The sequence below is a fragment of the Anomalospiza imberbis genome, chromosome Z (assembly GCF_031753505.1).
Source record: "Anomalospiza imberbis isolate Cuckoo-Finch-1a 21T00152 chromosome Z, ASM3175350v1, whole genome shotgun sequence".
NCBI lineage: Eukaryota > Metazoa > Chordata > Aves > Passeriformes > Viduidae > Anomalospiza > Anomalospiza imberbis.
In genome coordinates this window covers 22845248-22867122 of record NC_089721.1, presented here as the reverse complement: position 1 = coordinate 22867122, position 21875 = coordinate 22845248, and the positions used below count along the sequence as shown (strand labels likewise).

At 38.6% G+C, this 21875-nt stretch overlaps 2 protein-coding genes across 6 annotated transcripts in view; one reads left to right on the top strand and one right to left on the bottom strand.

Annotated features, from left to right (window-relative positions):
- The window catches only part of TBCA (tubulin folding cofactor A), a 530652-nt gene that overhangs the window by 369691 nt on the left and 139086 nt on the right, over positions 1-21875 (bottom strand). The gene's annotated exons all lie outside the window — the stretch shown is intronic.
- Positions 1-21875, top strand: part of PDE8B (phosphodiesterase 8B) — a 73517-nt gene that overhangs the window by 42429 nt on the left and 9213 nt on the right. For all 5 annotated transcript variants that reach the window (XM_068177504.1, XM_068177503.1, XM_068177502.1 and 2 more), the window contains exons 6-16: positions 3171-3259; positions 5892-5970; positions 6455-6595; positions 7937-8025; positions 8438-8498; positions 14849-14900; positions 17791-17868; positions 18707-18783; positions 19984-20148; positions 20904-20949; positions 21385-21520. In XM_068177504.1, the coding sequence (XP_068033605.1) occupies positions 3171-3259; positions 5892-5970; positions 6455-6595; positions 7937-8025; positions 8438-8498; positions 14849-14900; positions 17791-17868; positions 18707-18783; positions 19984-20148; positions 20904-20949; positions 21385-21520 (1013 nt within the window). The remainder of the gene's footprint in view (positions 1-3170; positions 3260-5891; positions 5971-6454; positions 6596-7936; positions 8026-8437; positions 8499-14848; positions 14901-17790; positions 17869-18706; positions 18784-19983; positions 20149-20903; positions 20950-21384; positions 21521-21875) is intronic.

The following is a 21875-nucleotide window of genomic DNA, read 5'->3' as shown; positions in this document are numbered from 1 at the left end:
AATCTTTTTGCACCTGACAGCTGTGCTAACTACTCTCTCTTGCTGTCCCACATTTATCAGAGAGCTTGAATAATGTAATAATTCTCTATTGGAATCGTTTTCAAGACTTTAAAATACATCTGATGTCAAAGTTTCTTTTTTCCTGTGGGGTGGACATAGGAATTATTTTTGCTTGGGTGGGGATCAGTAGGGACTAAATCCATTACCACACAAAGATTTAAAAATATCCCTCTTCAAACAGAGAGGTGGTATTTGCAGGGAGTCTCTTCCTCAGCAGCAAAAATGAAATTTATTTTTGGGAAATTGCAAACTGTTTAAATCATATTTTTTTTCATTTTGCTGACTTATTTCTGGTTTTTCTTCCTTCTTCTAAAGTCTATTTTATTACATGATTTTTCCTCTGTATCATTAACAGCTTTTATGTTTGTGTATTAATGCTGTTGCTAATCCAGTACATTAATTATGCTGATTTTTTTTTATCCTCTCAGCCTCATAAATCTAATAGTGGTGGCCTACTTAGAATGGGTTAATTTGAATAAGCAATTTAGCTTCCTGACTGATTTTTAGCTATGATTTAAATCAGCAAACAAGAGATCTTAATGTTTGCAGTTACTGAATTACAACCTTGTCTTGTACTTTGAACTTCTTTTCCTAAACAAATGTCGATTTTCATTGACCAGATAATATTAAAACTTACTGGATTGGAATAAAAGAAGTCTTTAATATTAAAACAAATTCTTATTGCTAAGCAAAAAGAAGGATGCGTTCCTGCTAGCGTATAACTCTTGTGGCTTGTACTAAATGCTGTATAGAATAACAGTGGAATCCCATTATAATGAAGTAAGAAATAATTTAGGAGTATGTGTTACTTAAATCAAAATGCACTGCATAAATACAAAAGTTTTTTAAAAGAAAGTGTTTTGTCTGCCTTCTAATATCTGCGAGTTCAGAGATCTTCTTATTTTTTTGTCACATTAGAAGCACAGATTAGAAAAAGAAATGTTTCCGGCTATTTTCATGTCCCAGTTGATTTCTCACTTTTGAGTCAGCTAGCGAATGACCAGCATCAGCACTATGAACTTAGATAAAGTGATTCTGTACATCTGCAGAAGACTATACAACTGTTAAGAGCATGGCTAGCACTTTGATAAGCTGCAGTTCTTAATTCTTAGCAAAAGACTTGTGCCAAGAGTTTTGTCTGTGAACAGCAGTGCTTAAATTTTTTCAGTAAAACACACCATTATAAAATTCAGTTTATAAAGAGCCTTAGTATATTCTAGTAAGTGTATTTCATAAAATAAGTTGCCATTGTGGATAAATTTTATATTATTGAGAGTTGTTCTTATTGTTTTAAATTTAGCTCAAATGTATTTGAATATTTAAAAGAGCACCCAAAAACTGCAAATCTAAGTCTACATTGCTGTAGAAGAGAAGTTTGTCGGCAGGCAGTTTGATATGCAAACAATGTTTGATATACAACATTATTTGCACCTTTGCTTCTGCCAACTTTATGTTGTACGTTTTGTTTACCCATGCATTCTGTAGCATGTGAGGTGAAAGTTGCAGAAATATTTTAAGATGTCAACATTAAGGAGCAGAATAGACCAATGCCAACAGTTATTTTTAATTTTACTTTTTTTATGTTTTCCTCACAACTTGGAATCAAGCCACTGGTCTCCAAAACACAGTTTTTCATACAGGACAGAAGGACAGATTTCTTGAAAGCTATTTTTGGAGGTTTGCATGCTCCTCTGGACTGTGCATGCAGCTCTGCTGTGAGAACTAGTGACAACACAGGGCATTTCCTATGATAACTAAAGTCAGTGCCTGAGACTGATCAATAAACTTTAACTAAAGTCAGAGAATCTACTTCTTTTGTAGCAACATAAAATTTTTAATTTCAGCAGGACCAAGCACAAGACCTTTTAGACCTAACAGATAGAAAGCATTCTCTCCTGTCTGGAGTAGAAGTTTTTTTCACTGTGGTCCGATTCTTCTTACTTTATTTACTTCTTTGCACATCTGAATTCATAGTGACAATTCAGTGAGATTACTTGTGAAGCAAAGCTGCTTCACTTTTGGAGCTTTAGCTGCAATATTTGCTTGGAAACAAATGCCAAATATATCTTTCTTTCTTTCTTTCTTTCTTTCTTTCTTTCTTTCTTTCTTTCTTTCTTTCTTTCTTTCTTTCTTTCTTTCTTTCTTTCTTTCTTTCTTTCTTTCTTTTCTTTTCTTTTCTTTTCTTTTCTTTTCTTTTCTTTTCTTTTCTTTTCTTTTCTTTTCTTTTCTTTTCTTTTCTTTTCTTTTCTTTTCTTTTCTTTTCTTTCTTTTCTTTCCTAGCATGTAAGTTTTATGTCACTAAGGTTTTCCATTTCCATTCTGAATTAAGGATAGATGTTCAAAATAAAACAACAAGGAAATAATGGTTTTGTGTGAGACTTTTTGGGGGTTTTTTAGAGTATCGGGTGGGTTACTGAAACTAAACGGGAAAATCCAGTAAAGGATTTAGCATATTTTCATACTTGCTTTGTATTTAGATATTTGTGTTGTCTTAAAAACTAGAAACTCATTCCTGAGGAAAAGATTATTATTCACAACACAAAAGGTACAACAAAAGCTTATTTCTACCAGAAAAGAAAGTATGGTTGAGGTTGGAAGGGATCTCTAGAGGTCATCTTGCCCAACCTCCCTGCGCAAGTTTACCTGCCCCTAAAGCAAGTTTAGGACCATGCCACACAGCTTTTCAACATCTCCAATGATGGAGATTCTGCTACCTCTCTGGGCAACCTGTGCCCAGGTCCCCCTCACAGTAAAAAAAAAGTGTTGTCTGATGTTCAGGCTCCCTGAAACTCCTTTGCTTCTGTTTGTGCCCATTACCTCTGGTTCTGTTGCTGGGCACCACTGGAAAGAAGCTGGCTCTGTCTTCTTACAGTCTCCCTTTAGATATTTATATGTCTTGATATGTTCTCCACTTCAGCGTTCTCCTTTTCAGGCTGAAAAGTCCCAGCTCTCTTGGCCTGTCTCACAGCAGAGGTGCTTTATCACCCTTGTGGGCCTTTGCTGGCCTCATGCCAGCTCTCTTTAAAAAGTTAAAGTTTTAGATGCAGAAGCAGAAATAAGAGTTTAAAACTATTCCAGCTTATTTCATGCGCTCTTGATTTGTCTTCCAGCAATTCATGGAGAACAGCAGCGTAACTGCTTGTTACAATGAACTGGTTCAAATAGAACACGGGGAAGTGCGATCTCAGTTCAAATTACGGTATGTAGAGGTGTGAGAAACTGCAAACATCAATCTCTTGGTCTAAATAATTTTATTATGTTACTTTCTGCTTCTTCCCAGCTACACATATATGTGCCTTTCATCTATATGTCAACTAATATACTACACTTTCGTATTTTCTCCTTCTGTGTTTTTGTGAAGGACAAACTCAGTGCCTTAGCAACTGGTACCCTGAGAAATCTTGGTCAGTGTAGGTGTGGGCTGCAAATTTACGTGATGGTAAAACATTACAAAGTCATTCTTGATCTCGTGTGTCTGAGCTTTCATATTCAGAGGCTTGAACTGAATACAATCTTGATTCAGCTCTGAGTTTTTATTTTCTTGCTTGGCCAAGACTTGGCAGGCCAGGATAATATATGTTCTCACATGTTAGTGAGAAGCTAAATGATGTTCATTCCCACATTCACTTTTTCTTTAATGTGACTAATTCTGTATTTAATATAGGTGCTTTTGCATGCATGTAGGTATTTTTGCAATGCAACCTTATGAAACTATAGGAAAGAAATGCAGAGAAGGAGCGGTTCTCTCTGTGGCACAAATTAATTCCAGTTCCATCTACAGAAAATACTAACACTTTTCTAAAGGTTCACTGTGTCTGTTTCAGAAGTTGATTTTTTCGAAGATTTCTTTGTAAACTGATACCAAAGTGACTTTACATTTTGAGTGATTGCATATTCATGCATGCAAACTGCAAGGACAGTAAAATTCCAGGGAAAAAGATTGGATTTTGGTTTACACAATTTTAATAGTTGTTTTCTAAAACTCAGCAGGAATGTCTTCCCCTTACCTCTGTCTTATCAGGCTGATGCCATTAAAAGCTAATCAGAGCTGATACTGGTTATGACATTCAGGTATATATTTTTTTTTTCCAATTGTGTGGTTTAATTAAGTGGGGAAAAGAGTGCTGCACTGCACGCCTGTGTTGCTAGTTGATGATCTGCAGGTCTTCTATACAGTTTTATAAAAGTGCAAGGGAAGAGAATGCAGAAAGTTAGTTGATAGAATTAAACTCAGGACATGTCACGTGTTCAGACACAAAAGAAATGTGATGAAAAATTAGCATCAGCCCCAGAGAGCAGTAGATGAGGTCATGTCAGTGGTCAGAAGTGGCTTTCCATTCCTAGCATGGACTCAGTTTTTCCACAGAGCTGGTTCTGATTTGAAATTTGGTTGGACATCTGCGTGCTAATTAAAGGGGATATGGGCCATTTAAACTTGTCATTTTGCTGGCTTTCTTGCCAGATCAAATGAAAATACGAAGGCTTGAATAGTGCAGACATATCTGTGTGTTTTCATACAAGAAGTCTATGTAATTACATTTGTTAGCAGCTGATGTACCAGACAGGCATCTATCACTGAGACAAATTAGTTCCTTCCCACAGCACAAAATCACACTTGGGAACCAGCTTGAATTGCTAGAAAATCACGTATAAAATTACACTCCAAGCTCCTTTTATTATATGAGCAGAAACACTTCTGTCACCTTCTGTATAAAATACTTTTTTCTTACAAATCTTTATCCACATGGCTGCATGTCTGTGTTTCTGCGTGTGTCTCTTCATATATCCCATTTTGTTTTATTTCCACAATAAGCAGAAGTAGTAATGTCCTATATTTCTTAATTCTCTAGTCAGTGGTACTAATTCAAACCCCACTATGCAGCCTGGAAGCAAGATGTTCCTTTTAGGTAATAAGTGTGTACAAGAATGTTTTTGCAAGGTGCATTTTACCTCCCAGAAATGAGACTTATATAAAAGATAATTAGTTTGTCTTCAGACCAAATCAAAGATGAGGTACTGATGTTTATCATAGCAAGTATGACTGAGCTGTTTCTTCTACTACTCACTCTTTCGGGCCATGGTAATGTCTTGGAACTACCTGATCTTCATGTCTCTTCCAACCCAAATCTTCCTATGATTCTATGAGATATATATTTTCACCTAGTATTAGAAGCCTATATTAATGTTAATGCCATCCTATGTAAGTCATCATTTAAGTAATTTGAATTCTGTACCAAGAAGGTAAGGCTTTTGTTTTCCTGCCTTAGTTCAAAGATAGCCCTGAAAAAAAAAAATGGATAACAAAGATCATCTGGGTCCTGAAAGATGAGGATGTATGGAAATGAAGTCACTGCATTATTACTTGGAAGTAGGAAAATTGGCATTTTTTGGACTAGAACTTAGAGATGGCTTGAATTGTTTCCTTTAACTGTGTTGTATTACAGTTTCTTTGATAATGCCAATCTATTTGCTGTACTGAAAACTTTGTATATATCTGCTGTCATGATTTTTATGTTTCCAATCTTTAATTTTCACAAAACTTTCTGATGTAATAGCAATGTATTATTTTTATTGCTAATTGTTAGTTCCTGCTGTTCAGAACATGTGTGTAGATGCTTTTACCATGTAATCTGCAGTAAAAGCACATTAACAACAGGGATGTCTGAGGCTGGATGTTCTGAAAAAGTCATAATAAAGATAGTGACATGGTCTAGTCAAAACAAGTGCTACTTTGTGGTTCATCTATCAATAAGTACAATTTAATCACGTATTTATAATGAACAAAATGTTCTAACAATAAAACTGATGTGCTAATCATTTGCTAATTTCAGGGCTTGTAATGCAGTGTTTACGGCATTAGACCATTGTCAGGAAGCTGTAGAAATAACCAGTGAAGATCATGTCATTCAGGTAGGGGGGGAAATGTTAACTATTTAATAGGATTTGAAAAGAGGAACCCCAAAGCGATCTTGGCTCAGTAGCTCCTATTCTATATCAGTATTTTAGTTTTGTTGCTCATTAGAAAGTCTTGTGCAATTAACTGCTTAATTTCTGGTTGCTGCACACTGATGCCTGCTGAATTTTTAAGACTTTTCCTTCTGTAACTTTATTGAAATGATAGTTTTCACTAATGTTGTTTCTGGTAAAACCTGCATTGGTTCTCTTTCTGTGCCTTCTGATAGATTACATATTGCCTTCTCTGTTCAGCCTCTTACTTGAATAAAATGTTTCACCATTACATAGTATTTTTATATGAGAAACACTGAATTGTATGGATGTGTCATTGTGGCTTTAGCATATGACTTGTCACACTTTGATACTCATATATAACTTATTAGCCTTTAAATAAGTCTTGGGGTTTTTTTATTGTACTAATATACCTTTGTTTTGGCAGTACGTTAATCCAGCCTTTGAACAGATGATGGGGTACTGCAAGGGAGAACTTATTGGCAAGGAGCTTACTGAACTACCTAAAAGTGATAAAAACTCTGCAGATCTTTTGGACAACATAAACACATTTATTAAAAAAGGAAAGGTAAGCAAATAAAACAAACTCATGAAATTGCTGTAGAGTTCTATTCTGATTTGGTATTTATTGCTGTAGGTTTAAAAACACAAGATGTGCTCTTCATGAGTACACATAATAAGACCAGAATTCTGTTTCTCAGATGTCTAAGCACAACAGCACATGCCACAGACAAGTGACTACAGATTTCTTAGCTTTTCTTTTAGGATCTGACTGAACTCCTGCTGATTTGCTGGCTTAAGATCAGTATTAGAATGCTTTCTGTGTTTCTGTTTTGCTTAGAACCCATGGAGCCTTTGTTAGATGGAATGTAACAGTTTGTCCCTCAGTCAGTCTCAGGTGGCTGAATCATCCAACCAAAATGTGTAACTCCTGTCAAACAGCAGAGCCTTCACTGACTGCATACTTAAAGCACCAAAATGTATTGGCACCCAGTGGAGTGCCAATTGCTTTCCTAATAACTATACTCAGAATATCTGCAGTGCACTGTGAACTCCTGTCCTTGTGGTGATGGGTCTGGCAATATGTTCCACTAATACATGCAACAGTCTCTTATCCCATCTCCCCTGGGTTGCAGAAATACCTGTCGCTCTTCCCTGTCTCACGTTCTGCTTCAAGACTTTTGGGGAGTTCTTGAACCTTTGAGTCACGTCCAGCAATGATCTAAGCTTTGTGAGTCACTGTCTGGAGTTGTTTGCAGGTTCACCTTGGTTCATTAGCAATACCTACAGGCCACTCCTGCTGTGCTCCTCCTCATTTATATGGGCTGCCCAGCAGCTAGCACTGTCTGCTCAAAGGTATCTTCTACCCATTTTCCAGCTTCATCCTTCCCTGCTGCCAGGTAGTTACATCCTTAAGATATTTCCTCTGAGGTTAGTTGAAGGACATCTTTAGATCAAGGACTTCTGAAGTTTAGCATATATATTGCATGACAACTGACAACTTCAAAGCCAAATGGTGCTTGGGCTCATTTCTGCTGGTGCCAAGGGATATCCTCTGGATGTGTTGCAGCCACTGCTCCTTATGGTGGCACCTAGCAAGAATGTTTGTCACCTCATTAAGTAGATGATACCTAAAGTTCCTTGTAAAAAATACCTTCTCCCAAGAGGAACATAATTATATTGTCCTTATGTTAGTTAAAGGTGCTGTTCTCCACTGGGTGAATAGTTGCTGCTTACTCTCTCTGACTGTGTTATACTTAAGAGTACATTAATTTTATACAAATTTTAAAAATACAACCATGAAATAAAAATAATAATTTAGTACATAAGGACTATGCAGTAATAAATGAATATTTGAATGCAAGCTATGTATGCTCAGATGCTGTCTCTGTTTTGTGTGTTTCTTTAGGAATGGCAAGGAGTTTGCTATGCAAGAAGGAAATCAGGAGACAGTATCCAGCAGCACGTGAAGATAACACCTGTGGTCGGTCAAGGAGGGTAACTAACTTGTCCGTAACATAATTGCTTTCTGGGTTTAGTGCTTTCTCTCTGCTTTCTGCATATGTAAGTTTGACACGAACCTCCATGTACTTAGCAACTGAGCAACCCCCGTGTTTGTGTGTGAGTTTGTACGTGTTCCCACCTTCGCAGTTTAGAATGGATGCATTGCCAAATTCTGCTCCCAGATGTGCAGGAGAATTCCTGGACCAACAGAAGGATCAGGTGTCCTGCAACAAAAACCTCAATGTCACGCTGAAGGAGTACTTGTCACCCAGTTGGCTTGCTAGTGTTGGGCTTGGTATCTGTTTTCCTAAGGGCTGGAGATCTCTCCATTAGAAAATAGTAATGTATCACTTCACTTTTGTCTTTACAATGTGATGTGGTAACAAGAGATAATTTCTGTTGCTAGGAAAATAAGACATTTTGTGTCCCTCAAAAGACTGCATTGTACCAATGAAAACAACAAACAGGTATTGTATTTCTTTCATGTGGTAATTTTCATAGCTTTTAATGAACTGATATTTTTAGGCTTATAAATTTTTCCAAGGAGATGTGATCTATATTGTCAATAAGAATCTCATTGATTGTTGGCACAAGCAAGAAAATTTCAACATTTGCATGCATTAGTCTCTATTTGTAGGACTCCTGAGGAAACCATCTTTCATTTTCTGGATCATGCATATGACACTTGAGTCCATGCTACTGTGGAGCAATACAGATCACAGTTCAAAGGGAGTTCAGGGCTTGTTTTGTAGGGCTGTTCTTGCCAGTCTGATCTGGTGTACTTATGCCAACTAATGACCCATGCTCGGTGGCCCCAAGATTTGACAATATGTGGTACTTATACGAAGTGTAGCCCTCGTGCTGACCCTGAGACTTCACACACCTGCCAGAACAGGTGCTGTGGAAGGGTGCAACTCAAGCCATGTGCCCAGTAAACCAGCAGCAGTGGCAGAGCTGGGTCTCTGCAGTCCAGATACAAATCCACACCAGCTGCTCCTGCAACAAACCTGGTGGTGTGGGGAGCTGTTTGCTGTCATCTTCTCCTGGCTTCCTCCCTCTGATGATGTCTGAGGCAGATGATCATATCACATACTTTGCCCTAGAAATACTCTAGAAAGTGCCATGTTGAGTAAAGAAGGTTGGACTTTTGTGAGTAAAGGAGTGAAGCCTCTCTTTGGCATGTGGTCTCTAGGGGCAAGATAGAAAGTGGCTGGAAACATTTTAGACCAAATATGTGCTCTGTAAATAGGATATGTTTCCATGTCATTTAGGAGAGGGGTTATGTATCTTGTTTTATTTACAATTTTATGTGCTTTTATCTGTGATATGGGTAAAGACACTTAGACAGGAAAAGTATTTAGAAAGTCACTAGTATGTCTAGTTGCTCCTTCTTCAGTAGAACAATACTGAATAGTAACACATTACTGGAAAACCACTACTTCTAAAATAATTTTAATAGAGGGTAGCATTTGACTGTTGAAAGCATTCTCCTTGCACAAGTTTTTGTGGAGGTAGGTAGTAACAAATCAAGGAGAACTCTGCATAATTCTTGGAAGAACTCTGCATGTCTATCATTGAAAAATAAGACTCATAGTATTTTAAACTAACTTCATCTTTGAACTTAAACATGTATTTTAGTATTAGCAGCAAAATATCATTTACAGTTGCAGGATGTTTTAAAATGCTCAGGCTAGAGTAACAAAGTTTTATATAAGCAGTGATAAATTTGCATATATTTTTAATTCATTGTTTAAACCTCATAACTGTTGTTTCATTTATAGATGCTGTGATGTTGATTTGAAAGTAAGACATAATCTAGTGGCTTTTTCTATAATATACACACAGCTGAAAGACTGGTACAAGGAGGTGTGTATATATGATATTCTTAATGCAAGATAATAAGTATTACAAATTTGTACCCATATGTAAAAAATAGCAGTAGGAATATAAGAAAAAACTTATTTTTTTGTCCTTCTTTGCCCTGTAGATTGGACTGCTTAAACCAGTAAGAATCATACAATCGTAGATTGATTTGACTGGAAAGGCACCTTAAAGATCACCTAGTTCCAACCCCCTTGTCACAGGCAGGATCACCTTCCACTAGACCAGGTTGTTCAACACCCCATCCAACCTGGCCTTGAATTTCCAGGGACAGGGCATCCACAACTCCTCTGGGGAACCTGTTCCAGTGTCTCACCACCCTCACAGTAAAGAATTTCTTCCTGATAGCTAGTTGAAACCCACTCTCTTTCAGTTTAAAACCATTGCCTCTTGTCCTATCACTATACACCCTTGTAAAATTTTCTTTTATTTTCTTGTATGCCCCTTTAGTAATTGGAAGGTGCTAAAAGACCTCCGAGAGTCTTCTCTTCTGCAAACTGAACAACCCCAACTCTCTCATCCTTTTCACGTAAGAGAGGTGCTACAGCTCTCTGGTCAGTTCTGTGGCCCTTCTCTGGATCTGCTCCAGCACATTCATGTCTTATGCTGGAGGCCCCTCCAGCGTGCTGTGGCCCCTCAAGCAGTTGTGACACCACAAAGCTTGGTGTCATCAGCCAACCTGCTGATGGTGCACCTGATCCCACTGTCTGTGTCCCTGACAAAGATGTTACATAATCCTGGCCCTAGTGCAGACCCCCAAGGAGCACCACTCGTCACTCCTCTCCACCCAGACTCCTGGCCACTGGCCACGACTCCTTGAGCAGAAGCATTCAGGCAATTCCGTATCCACTGAGTGATCCACCTGTCAAATCCAGGTATCTCCACTGTAGAGTCAAGGGTGTGCATGGAAGCATCAAATGCTTTGCAGAGGTCCAGTTAGATGATATTCCCAAATATGTCAGGCATGATTTGCCCTTAGTAAAGCTGTGCTTGTTGTCAGCAATTATCTTCTTATTTTCCATATTCCTTAGCATAGTTTCCAAGAGAATCTGCTCCATGGATTGCAAGGCACAGAGACGAGACTGACCTGTCCTTCCCTGTGTTTTCATTTTTCTTTTCTAATTTTTAGAAATGACAGTTAAGTACGTTTCCCCATTTCCAGTCACTGGAAACTTCACTGGACTGCTATGACTACTCAAATCTGATAGACAGCGGCTTAGCCACTTCCTCCACCAACTCCTTCAGGACTCACAAATGCTGATCATGTCCTGTAATCTCCTGTGTACCTTCAAGTTCCTTGGATGTTCCCAAACCTGATCTTCTCCTACAGTGGGTGGTTTTCCTTTTTCCAGTCCCTGCCTTTACCTCCTGTGACTAGGGAGGTGCATGTAGTTGGAACACTTGCCAGTGAAGACCAAGGCAGAAGAGTCAGAGAGTACCTCAGCCTTCTATGTGTCCCAGGTAACCACATCTCCTGTTTCCTTCCAGAGAGGGACCACATTTTTCCCTAATCTTTCTTTAATTCACCAAGGTACCTATACAAGCTTTTCTTGTTGTTCTTTATGTCCCTGGCCAGATTTAATTCCATCAGGCTTTAGCTTTCCTAACATGATCCCTAGTTCTTCAGACATTCTCTCTATTACTCCGAGGCTACCAGTCCTTGTTTCCACTCTCTGTAGTCTTCCTTCTTTTGTTTGAGTTTGTCAACAAGTTCTTTGTTCATCCACACAGGCCTCCCTGCCATTTCTGCCACAGGCCTTCTGGCATTTTTCTGACTTCTCTTTGTTGTGAAGCATCATTCCTGAACTTGGAAGAGGTGATCCTTGAATATTAACCAGATTTCTTGGGCCCATATTCCCTCCAGGGCTTTACTCAATAGCACTCTACCAAGCAGCTTCCTGAAGAAGCCCAAGTCTGCTCTCCTGAGGTCCATGGTATTGAGTTTACCGTGACCTCATCAATGCCCTGAGGATCTTGTACTCCTCCATTTCATGGTTGCTGCAGCCCAGGCTGCCAGGCTGCCCTTGAACTTCACATGCCCCATAAGCCTCTCCTTGTTAGTGAGAAAAAGGGAAATTAAGAAAACAAGGACTTGTGTCCAAGGCAACATTCATATTCTCCTGTACTGCTGGAAAGTATCACCCATTCCTGTCTTTTTAATACTGGTTCATAAGAAGCTACTGGTAAATTAAGCACTACAGACCTGGGAAGATTTACACATTTGGTGATCCCAGGGAAAACGGCTTTCAAAAGGTTCTCCACAGATACACAGGTCTGCCACAAAGGTTAAAGACTGAAGCCTAACAGAAAGTATGGTCTGTGGATATTTTAGGTCCCTTGGGGAAAAAACAAGGTGTATTTGATAGAACTATGTAATTGATCTGTTTCACTTCTGTCACAGAAATATCTCATGCTTGTAGGAGATCCTGGACATTACATTTTTCCTAATATCCATACCTTAATACTTGCAGCAGTAGAACTTTTCCTTAGACTAAAAAAATTAGGTTCCATTTCAAGCTACAGATAAATCTTTATGGAAGGATAAAAGGAAATCAAATTAAATATTTACTTAAGTTACAGAGCAGTAAAAGCTGTCATAATACAAATTTTGATGTCATATGTCTAATGTTTCACTTAATCAATATAATTTTAAACAGCTTGATCTCAGCATTCAGACAGCATATGTTGACTTCAAAACATCTTTACATCATTGCACACTGTTTCACCTTAAAAAACTTGTATGTGTTTTTTGCCAGTACCAACATCCTCTGTAAGGGATATCAGAGAACACTGGAACCTTCTTGTATTTCTGTGCCAGATTTATCACATAGAAAAACCTAGCATCTTAAATTTATGCATGGAAAAAAAATATCTAAAAGAGCATTAAGCATTCTTACAGTGAAGATTTATGAATGGGGATTGACTTTCATGTGATTATTCCCATGTGCCGAGCCTAGGTAATTATTAATGCTGCCATTGTCAATTTGAGACCTGGCAGGATAGAGTCCAGTGTTTTCACATTCATAAATTTACAAGAGAGGTGTTGTTTCTTTCAAGAACATATTGACCCAAGATTAACTGTGTAACTGCCCTCATAACTTACCTTACATGGCTCTTTCAGGACATGCCTGCAGAAGGGGAAGAGAAGTATTCAGAACAGAAATGTGGTTTATTTTTTTAGTAAAGCACTTGGAGGACTGTGCCTATGTTTCTGCCAGTTGTGCAGTAGACAGAGATATATCCACTGGCTTTGAGAGAAGCTTCAGGATGAGGCCAGAACAAGCAGTTCAGATGCCTTGTGTCAGTGTACCATATTTGATGAGATTTCCTTAACCTTACTCTGTTTGGATGAGATTATTTCCCCAAGAGTTTCTATATTGTTACAAGAGAGGTGTTCTATCTTTTAAAATTTTTTTGGATGAAGAGTCAGTCCTTACGCTGTCCTGAACAAGATTTCTATGGAGCACGAGCAAAGGGTTTCCCTTTCTTGTCTTTTTTAATTCATTACAAAAAGCTATGCCTGAATTTTGTGGGTTTTATTTCCTTTCCATTTTCTTCTCTCCTCCTTTCACCCTCTGTCTCTCTCCGCCACAGCAGAAAGGAAAAAACGAAAGGTGTGCAAGAATGACAGAATGACAGAAAAGAGAAATAGCATCATGCCTTTCCTTTCTTTCCTGAATAATCCCCATGAGGACCTTGCAGCATGCACAGTCACAAACTGATACAGACAGTAAGAGCACACAAGTGCAACCTTGTCATACTCTCCTTTTAATTGACAGGTTGCAGCCATGGATTTCATGCTTCCATGCAATCTAGTGCTTTGCTACAGGCAGGTGATGGATTTGGTCAGAGGAACCAATCGCCATATGACAGCAATGGACTCCTAAATATTACATGTACTGAAAAATTTGTAATTACAGTGTCAAGCACTGATAATTATTCATGTGAAGTAAGAGGGTATGTGTATCTTCTCTAATGACTACAATAAAAATGTAAGCATTATTCGTAGTAAGCATTATTTCTAGTCTTTATGATTCTGTTAGCTATACTTAAATACATCACACACCAATTTTCAAGAAATAACTTGAGGAACTGCCATTTATGGTCAGTTTTCCTATCAACAGCAAAACACTTTCTTCTAATCATCTAACAAAGGAAAGGGGTGAGGTGATTAGCAGGTATTAAACTGTCATGAACTGGAAAGAATAATGAAAAGAAGAATGAAAAATGAGAATTTCTTCTTCTTTGAAAAGAATGAAAAAGCAGAGGAATATTTAATCTGTGTTATTGCAGACCAAGCAATAGCTGTAAGTTTTAATATATGGAAATATCCTATCTAAGTACTAAGAAAGCTTGAAATACCTATGTTGGAGCTAGCTAAAATGTTTCAGGAAAACAAAGAATTAAGATTTTGTGTTTAATTTTTCATTCGTGAGAATGATTAAAAACTACTTGAAAATAAAGGTCTGACAAACACATACCTCTACCCCTTATTTCCTGGAGAGTAGTTTTTATAACTGAGATTTTGAAGTCCAGTTTATCAGTTATCCATAAAAGGATGCATTCAAAATTAGCTACAATAGTTCTAAGAAAATTATTTTTAAAGCACAAAAAATAAAGTTATAGGATTTTTTTATTTTATTCTTTCAGGTTCATATGCAATTTGCACTTAAAACACTACCTAAATGAGTTCTCTTGTAAACACAGGAATTCAGTACATAAAAGCACTTGTATCTGTGGTTTTCTGCATGGCATATATGTTTGCTTTCAAATTATTTCTCTATATCTAATTACACCTGAAGAAGAGTCTTTGCCAAACAATTTTTTTTAAATAGCTGAGTGGAAAATGCTCGATATGGACAGTGTTGAATGCAGCCTGTTTAAAGTTTTTTTTGTATTCTTTTTTCTTACATATATATTTTACTCTTATCTCCAGCTCTACAAGAGTCACCGTGAGGATAAAAACACAGGAGACAATTCCCAGTCAGGTTAGAATTATTACCATTTACCTCTACATTCCGCTATGCTGGAGGTTGTGTTGGGGTTCTCTGCTGGTATGAATTGTTGTCTCTTCCCCCTGTCCAGTCAGTGGTCAGAGCTGATGGCCAAGGACAGATGCCAGCTGATACCACACCATGAATTGGACTTGTAATCATCAATAATTGAGTCTCCTGTGCAGACCTCTTGCTGTGCATTTGAAGTTCAGATGCATTGCTCTGTTGTATTAAAACACTGTGCTTGATCCTGCGGCCAGTGTACCTTGGCACCTCTTTGTGTTTGAAATGTGGAATGTGCTGATTTGTGCCAGCACACCCGCCACAGTGTGTCCAAGTTTAGGACCTGTCAGCAGGCCATTGGTTTGGCCCCAGCACAGGCTAAGACCGTTGTCTCTGAGATGTCCAGGCCTGAGCAACTCAGTTCCAGTCAGCACTGAGTCACTGCAGCATGTCTGCAACCCTTGTCTTGTATCTCAGGTAGGTTTGCTTACTTACAGACAGCACACTCCTGCCCTCCTTGAGTTTTGCAGAGAGCTTTTGACTAGAAGCGTGGAGCATAAGTGAATAATCTCTTCCTCCAGTGCTATGTAGTGTTTAGAATACCACTTTTCCCTAAAGGAGGTACTTAAGGCAAATTTTAAGCTTGTGACTCTAGTGGTCTCAGCTAGACTGATGGCTTATGAGTGAAAAAGTTCTCATGCCTTGTTACCTTCTGGCACCTGAAGCCTTTCCTGCTATGATAGGTGAGACAACGTTGCTGTGCAACTTCAGGCAGCTTCTTGTTTTCACATAGGAGGAGGATATAGCATCCTAAGAGCGTGGGACATGATTGCTTGACATCCCCTGCTCTTTCACGGAGCCTAATACATACAAACATCTGAGGGCTTTGTGATGCCAAATAACAATGGGCAGGGGAAAGAAGAGACAATAGGAAATTGGCTGTCCTCATTCCCATTGCTGCCACCAGAACTGATCCATAGTAAGTTAATCCATTTGCTCCTGTATCCCTGTAATAAAAGCAGATTTTCTTCTCACTGTTTCTTTCCTGCAAACAGTAAGGTGAGGAAGACCATAAATTAAGCAGGACACTTGTTACTAATTAACACATTTATATTAGTTTACTAATGTTTTAGGTTTGCTCATTATTGTGACAGATTTCAGCAAGACTGGGAAGCCACATGCTGTGACACCACATTGATGACTACAGTGCAGTGAAAGTAGGCAGTCTCAGAGCATGAGACGTAGGTTATCCTTCTCTGCAGCCCATGGCTGTGCTCCAAGAATAACTTTTCAGAGCCATGGGCATATACCAATATGTGACGAGCATAGACGAGTAATCCATATGTATCATGCTGTTTGCAGTGGTGTGAGATTTGTAACAACCTGGATGATAAGATTTTCTGCTCACCAGGTGAAGAAAAAATTTTTACGTAGGCATTTAAATATTTACAGATGAAACCATAGTATGGCAGTGAGTAGCTTTTATGCACCTGTGACTCTTTGGGTGGCACTAGCAAAGTATCTGACTTGCTAGTTGGCATTTAACACAAGAAGATTTGTTTTGTCAGCTATAGCCACTCACAGCTATGTTTATGTGTAAATGCTTGCTCCCACTCAAGTGCCTTATGATAAACTCATCCAAATGTTAGTGCAAGAATGGGAATTGTAAGAGGAGAACTATCAAATAAATAAATTATTTAACATGCATTAGCTATGCCCTGTTCTTTGGTGTCAACACAGGAAAATGCTTTCAATTTCTCCAGTTCAGACTGCAACAAAGAAGACCCAAACTGTCTTATAATTCTCTGGTAGAAAAAGAGAACTAAGACAGAAACTATTTCAGTAATTTTTAGGATAGATGAACTTTTAATTCTGGAGAATTGTATGTTAACATTTTATTTTGCTAAAGAGAGGTTGCATATATCCTGTCTTGTGACATTATAATGAAAATTGTTCTTTATGTTAAGAATATCAAAGTCATAATACTTCTGACTCTTCAAATGCTTTTATCAGCTTTTGAAAGCCTGCTAGGGTCTCTGATCCTTGAGTGGTATTTTAGATACCTTGGGAATAGGTACGGTAATGACTCTTGAAAGTGATGAATAGATGCATGGTTGCTGTTTTTAATCATAAGGGAGAGTGCAGACTTTAATGTTTTGGAGAAAAATAAAATTTTACCAGAATTTTTTTTTAGACTTCTTATGGCATTTCATCCAGCTTTTGAATTTGACTGGATGTGATAATTTCTCTGGCTTCAGCAAACAGCAGTTTCAAGAATAAGTTTATTGCATGGCTAATATTCAGAAGAACTTAATTGATTGTTTAATCATTCTCAGCATGTTGGATTTTCCTTAAACATAGGATACAAATAATTATTGCAAATAAAAGCAAAAGCTGTCTGAGTCTGAACTATGCTTTAGCATTAAGAGTGTAGAGTAAAATGAGAGTCTTCTCAATTAGCTAAAGTTTTAGGTAGTTAAACTCAGTCTTGTTCAGTGGTCAGAGTAGAGCAAAAAGAACTAGCACAAGGGGTTCAGCCCACCTGCCTGAGACATCTCTCCTGAAACAGGATCTCTGATAACCTTAGATGATGACAGCCTGCAAGACTGCTGCTTTTAGGGAGCTAAAGTTAGGTGAAACAAGTCTCCTGCTCCATAAGGCATCCTGACTTCCCTGCAAAAGACTGTTCCAGGTAACTTCAGACAAGTTGCTTTAAATTGATAGACACTGAGTTCCTTGTTCTGGTGTGCAGAAACTGCAATCTTTCCCCCACTTGTGTGATATTGTTAAGATCACTTAATTAAATTTCCAAAATTTTAGATGGATATTTTGTAGAGGTTTTACTTGATGCATTTTTAAAGCTTTTGTTTTGTACCTACAGAATCCAGTTCTTACAAGTGCAAGAACAGAAGGAAAAACTCAGTTGATGTTAAGTCAATAACATCTCAAAGTAGTGATGGTAAGAAAGCAAACTGTATGTACAATACTATAAATATACATTAATATATATTTATAAATAAATAAAGAACAGACTCGGCTTGGGCAATAAGAGAACAAAAGAATAACCAGACAGATTCACAGCTGGTTAAACAGAGACTACTCCATTTTTTTTATAACTGCTGTAAAATTTCTTTCTGATTTGCAAAGCACTGCCCCAGCATGAGTACTAGCATTGCTATACCATGCATGACAGTGCTGAATGCCTTCACAGGGAGGAGGAGTGACTGTGCCAAGGGATAGAAGCAGCTTGCTACAAGAGTGTGTGGTGAAGTATTAGTGCCACCTCTCTTAGAAGACTGCATCTTGTGCTCTTAAGCACATATTTTGGTTTATTAATGTTTAACATGAAAGAACCTATTGCTGCTGGTTACTTGAGAGCAGTACTTCTAATCCCATTTGTGACTGCTTACTGGGGTGGGACAATGGTGGCAGAGATTTCTTTCTGCCCCTGTGTGTAGTGAGAGAAGCACTGCTTATGCGGCGCAGGAATGGTTTTCATAAGAGCAACTGTACCACCAAGAGAAGGGACACACACAGACTTACAGGAGGAGCCATGTCTGATAGAGATCCATTGCAGTCAAAGGGCATGAAGTGTAAGTACAACTCCATTTTGAAGTGAAGGATGGATGGAAAATCTGACAGCAAAAATGAGAGGTGGCTGCCAAAGAGGCAGACAATTAAGAACTTGCAAGGGGAGAAATGGGACACGAGGCTGTATTTCATTGTGCCATGCCCTGGCCTTCTGCACTCTTCAAATGCTGTCATCTGATTCACAATCTGTGGCTCTTTAATGGCAGCTCCAAGTTTACAGACCCGACGGTACTCCTCAATGGCACGGATTCATTCTATGACAATAGAAGCTCCTATCACAAAGGTGAGTCCTGAGCACCGACTTTTCCACAAACTTCAGAGTTTCAAGTTGTGCTCATAGGGAAGTATGTAGTTTCTGGACAGACAAGCAGAGGCTTCCTGCATTTTGTATTAAACAGAGTAATATAAGTAATTTTTTTTTATTACCACTTTCTACATCTCATCATGGCATTCCAAATGCTAGTCATAAGGATGAATATTAAGGAGGGGAGAAGGGTGCCCTTGCTAGATGCATGACTTCTGGAAGCAAGGGGACATTGCTCTGTTGGGTTGTGTGTGAGTAGGAGGATGTTCTTCCAATCTCACCTTTGCTCTCACTATTGATATTTATAAGATACCATGCAGAAGGGGGAGCACCTGCACCATCTTCTGTCTCCCCCACTTTCTGCAGCCTTTCTTCACTGTGTTACACAAATTCTGCTCTCACAAATCATTTGCACAGTCACTTGTAACACACCAGGGTGTAAGGTATCAAATAATTTTCAAATAATTTTTTCCTCTCTCCCTATCTTTTCTTGCTACCATCAAGCTCTTATTTCCCAGCACCACTGAGACTATAAGAGCAACTGGCTCCTTTCCTTTTCCTTTTCCTCAGTCATATCCACAGGGAGGCTTGTAGTGGCTGTGCAGCAGCCTCTGGCTCCTGGAGAAGACAACACTGGGACTTTCTTCCTGTTGTTCTTGGCAGAACCAGGAGCAGTCACTGCTGCATTTCCAGATTGTGGCTGAGGCACAGTGTGGGTTTCAAAAAGCCATCCTCTTCTCCCACAGTCCAGCACTTTCTGCTCTCTGACCTTCACTTCTACATGGAGAATATCATGGTATTATATCAGTGAATCTGAGTCACTTCCAAGAGTTTGCTTGTTTGGGTTTTCCTTCAGGGATTGAATAATTTGTTTCAGAGCAGACCTGGATACACTGAAATACTGGGACATTGCTGGTTTTTGGCCCACCCACCAGCAATTATTTCAGATAATTCACATCATTCTACTTCCATTTCCCAAGAGTTTGCCAGTTAAAAATAGCAGACAGATACCAGGAAATCTGAGCACAAATTTACATTTTCAGTGTTGTACTTCAAGGATTGTGGGGAATTACATTGCATTTGATGAGAAATAGCATAATCAAGACAAGAATAAAAATTTTGTAATAAGAAAAAAGTGCCATTCACTTCTCTTTGCCTGCCTCCTTAATCTGCTTTCAGGTTATTAACATAATTAACGCTGCCCAGGAAAACAGCCCGATCACAGTAGCAGAGGCCTTGGACAGAGTTCTGGAAATCCTGCGGACAACAGAACTTTATTCCCCTCAGCTAGGTACCAAAGATGAGGACCCTCACACAAGTGATCTTGTTGGAGGTCTGATGAACGTGAGTAAAATTAGTAAAGATGAAATTGCTGGACCAGTGTCCTACATCACAGTTCACTGCTCTGCTGTGCTAAAATTTCCCAAGCAATGGGAAGGGGACTTGTAATTCATCACCATTTCAGTTAAGTATTTTGGCCTCTTTACTAGCAGTACTGAAGGATGTAGTAAGCTATGGCCACATTTTAGTCCACTGAGTGAATTCATCCTCAGATACAAGTGAACAGACTTGCCACCAGCAACTATATCCAATCTCTCAGAAGATACTGAAGGAGATACTTTATAGAAACTCTGGAAGCTTATATGGGATTAGAGGGATTGCTCTATAGTTAGTCCAGTGTATCAGTGAGGTTGTTTTAATCAAGCCCTAATTTTGGTCCTGTAATAACAGCAAGAGACAAACTATCTTAATTTGGTCATGGATTTACTCATTTTTAATAGACACTGAGCTAATCCCCACCAAAATAATATAAAGAAAATGAAAAATAAATTATAATGGCCAATTTGAATGATGGAGGTGCCAATAGGAGGGTCAAGGTGGGCAATACACTGTGTATTTAATATATTTTCTGGAGATCTCATAGCAGTGTTCCAGGGATCCTTTCATGTTTGTATTGAAAGATCCTAAAACCACGATTATGCTATAGTGCTGCAATAAGACCACTGCTTTTAGTACCCAGGAATAGTACCTAAAGTGCATATAGTGTTTTTGCAACTAGTGATGCAAAAAAAAAAAGATAAACTTGCTTTCTTTTTCAGGATGGCTTGAGAAGACTGTCAGGAAATGAGTATGTGTTTTCTAAGAGTAAGCCACCATTTTAAACTTCCCTTTGCACGTGTGACTTCTTTTGTCAATACCGCTAACATACAGCTTCAGGCTAATTTGCAGTGGGATGTATGTTTCTGGAAATGGTCGTCTAACTGACTGCAGCACAAGTGCTAGGCTGCCTCGATTTTGGTGTTGAAACAGGCTCAAACAATTAAAATAATGCATTTCAAAATGTTAGCAAAAAACCAAATTGTCACTCAAAGAAATGTTCAACTGATCTTTTTGGTTTATGTTCAAATGCTCTGTAATAAACCTTTCTATTTTAGGCATTTACAGACTTTTTCATGTAAGAAAAAAAAGTTGTTTTTCTTGAAAAAGAGTTGCTTTCTAAATGGAATTCTGAAGAGGGGCTGCAGTAGTCTATAGGGAATAACCCAGAAATGTGTTAATTCCTAAATTCCATTTCAACAGATATGAACATGAGCCATACTCACCTTCCAGTGCCAAACACCATCAATGATGTTCCACCCTGTATTGCACAGCTCCTAGATAACGAGGAAAGTTGGGACTTCAATATTTTTGAGTTGGAAGCTGTTACAAATAAAAGGTACTGGACTCCTTTCCCTGGGTGCCCAGAGAAAGTTTGCTGAGGAGCTGTAGCTCTGGAAAAGCCGCAGCAAGACACAGCAAATCTCTGAGAGCTGTCTTGCTTGACACAGATCCACTCTCTCCAAGTGACACTATTCAATGTAGTCTGATGTTGCCACATGCTGGATGCCTTCCCTTTTTCTTGGTCATGTGCAAATGGTCTTGCTGGAAAAAGCAAACCTCTCCCCTTCCTCACCTAAATCATCCCACAATCTGGGAAGATCTAAGGCAACTGTAGCTTTTGATTATAGGGATAAAAAAATGGGATGGAGGATAAACCAGTGATAGGATCAACAGACTGGGATTTTTAAAGC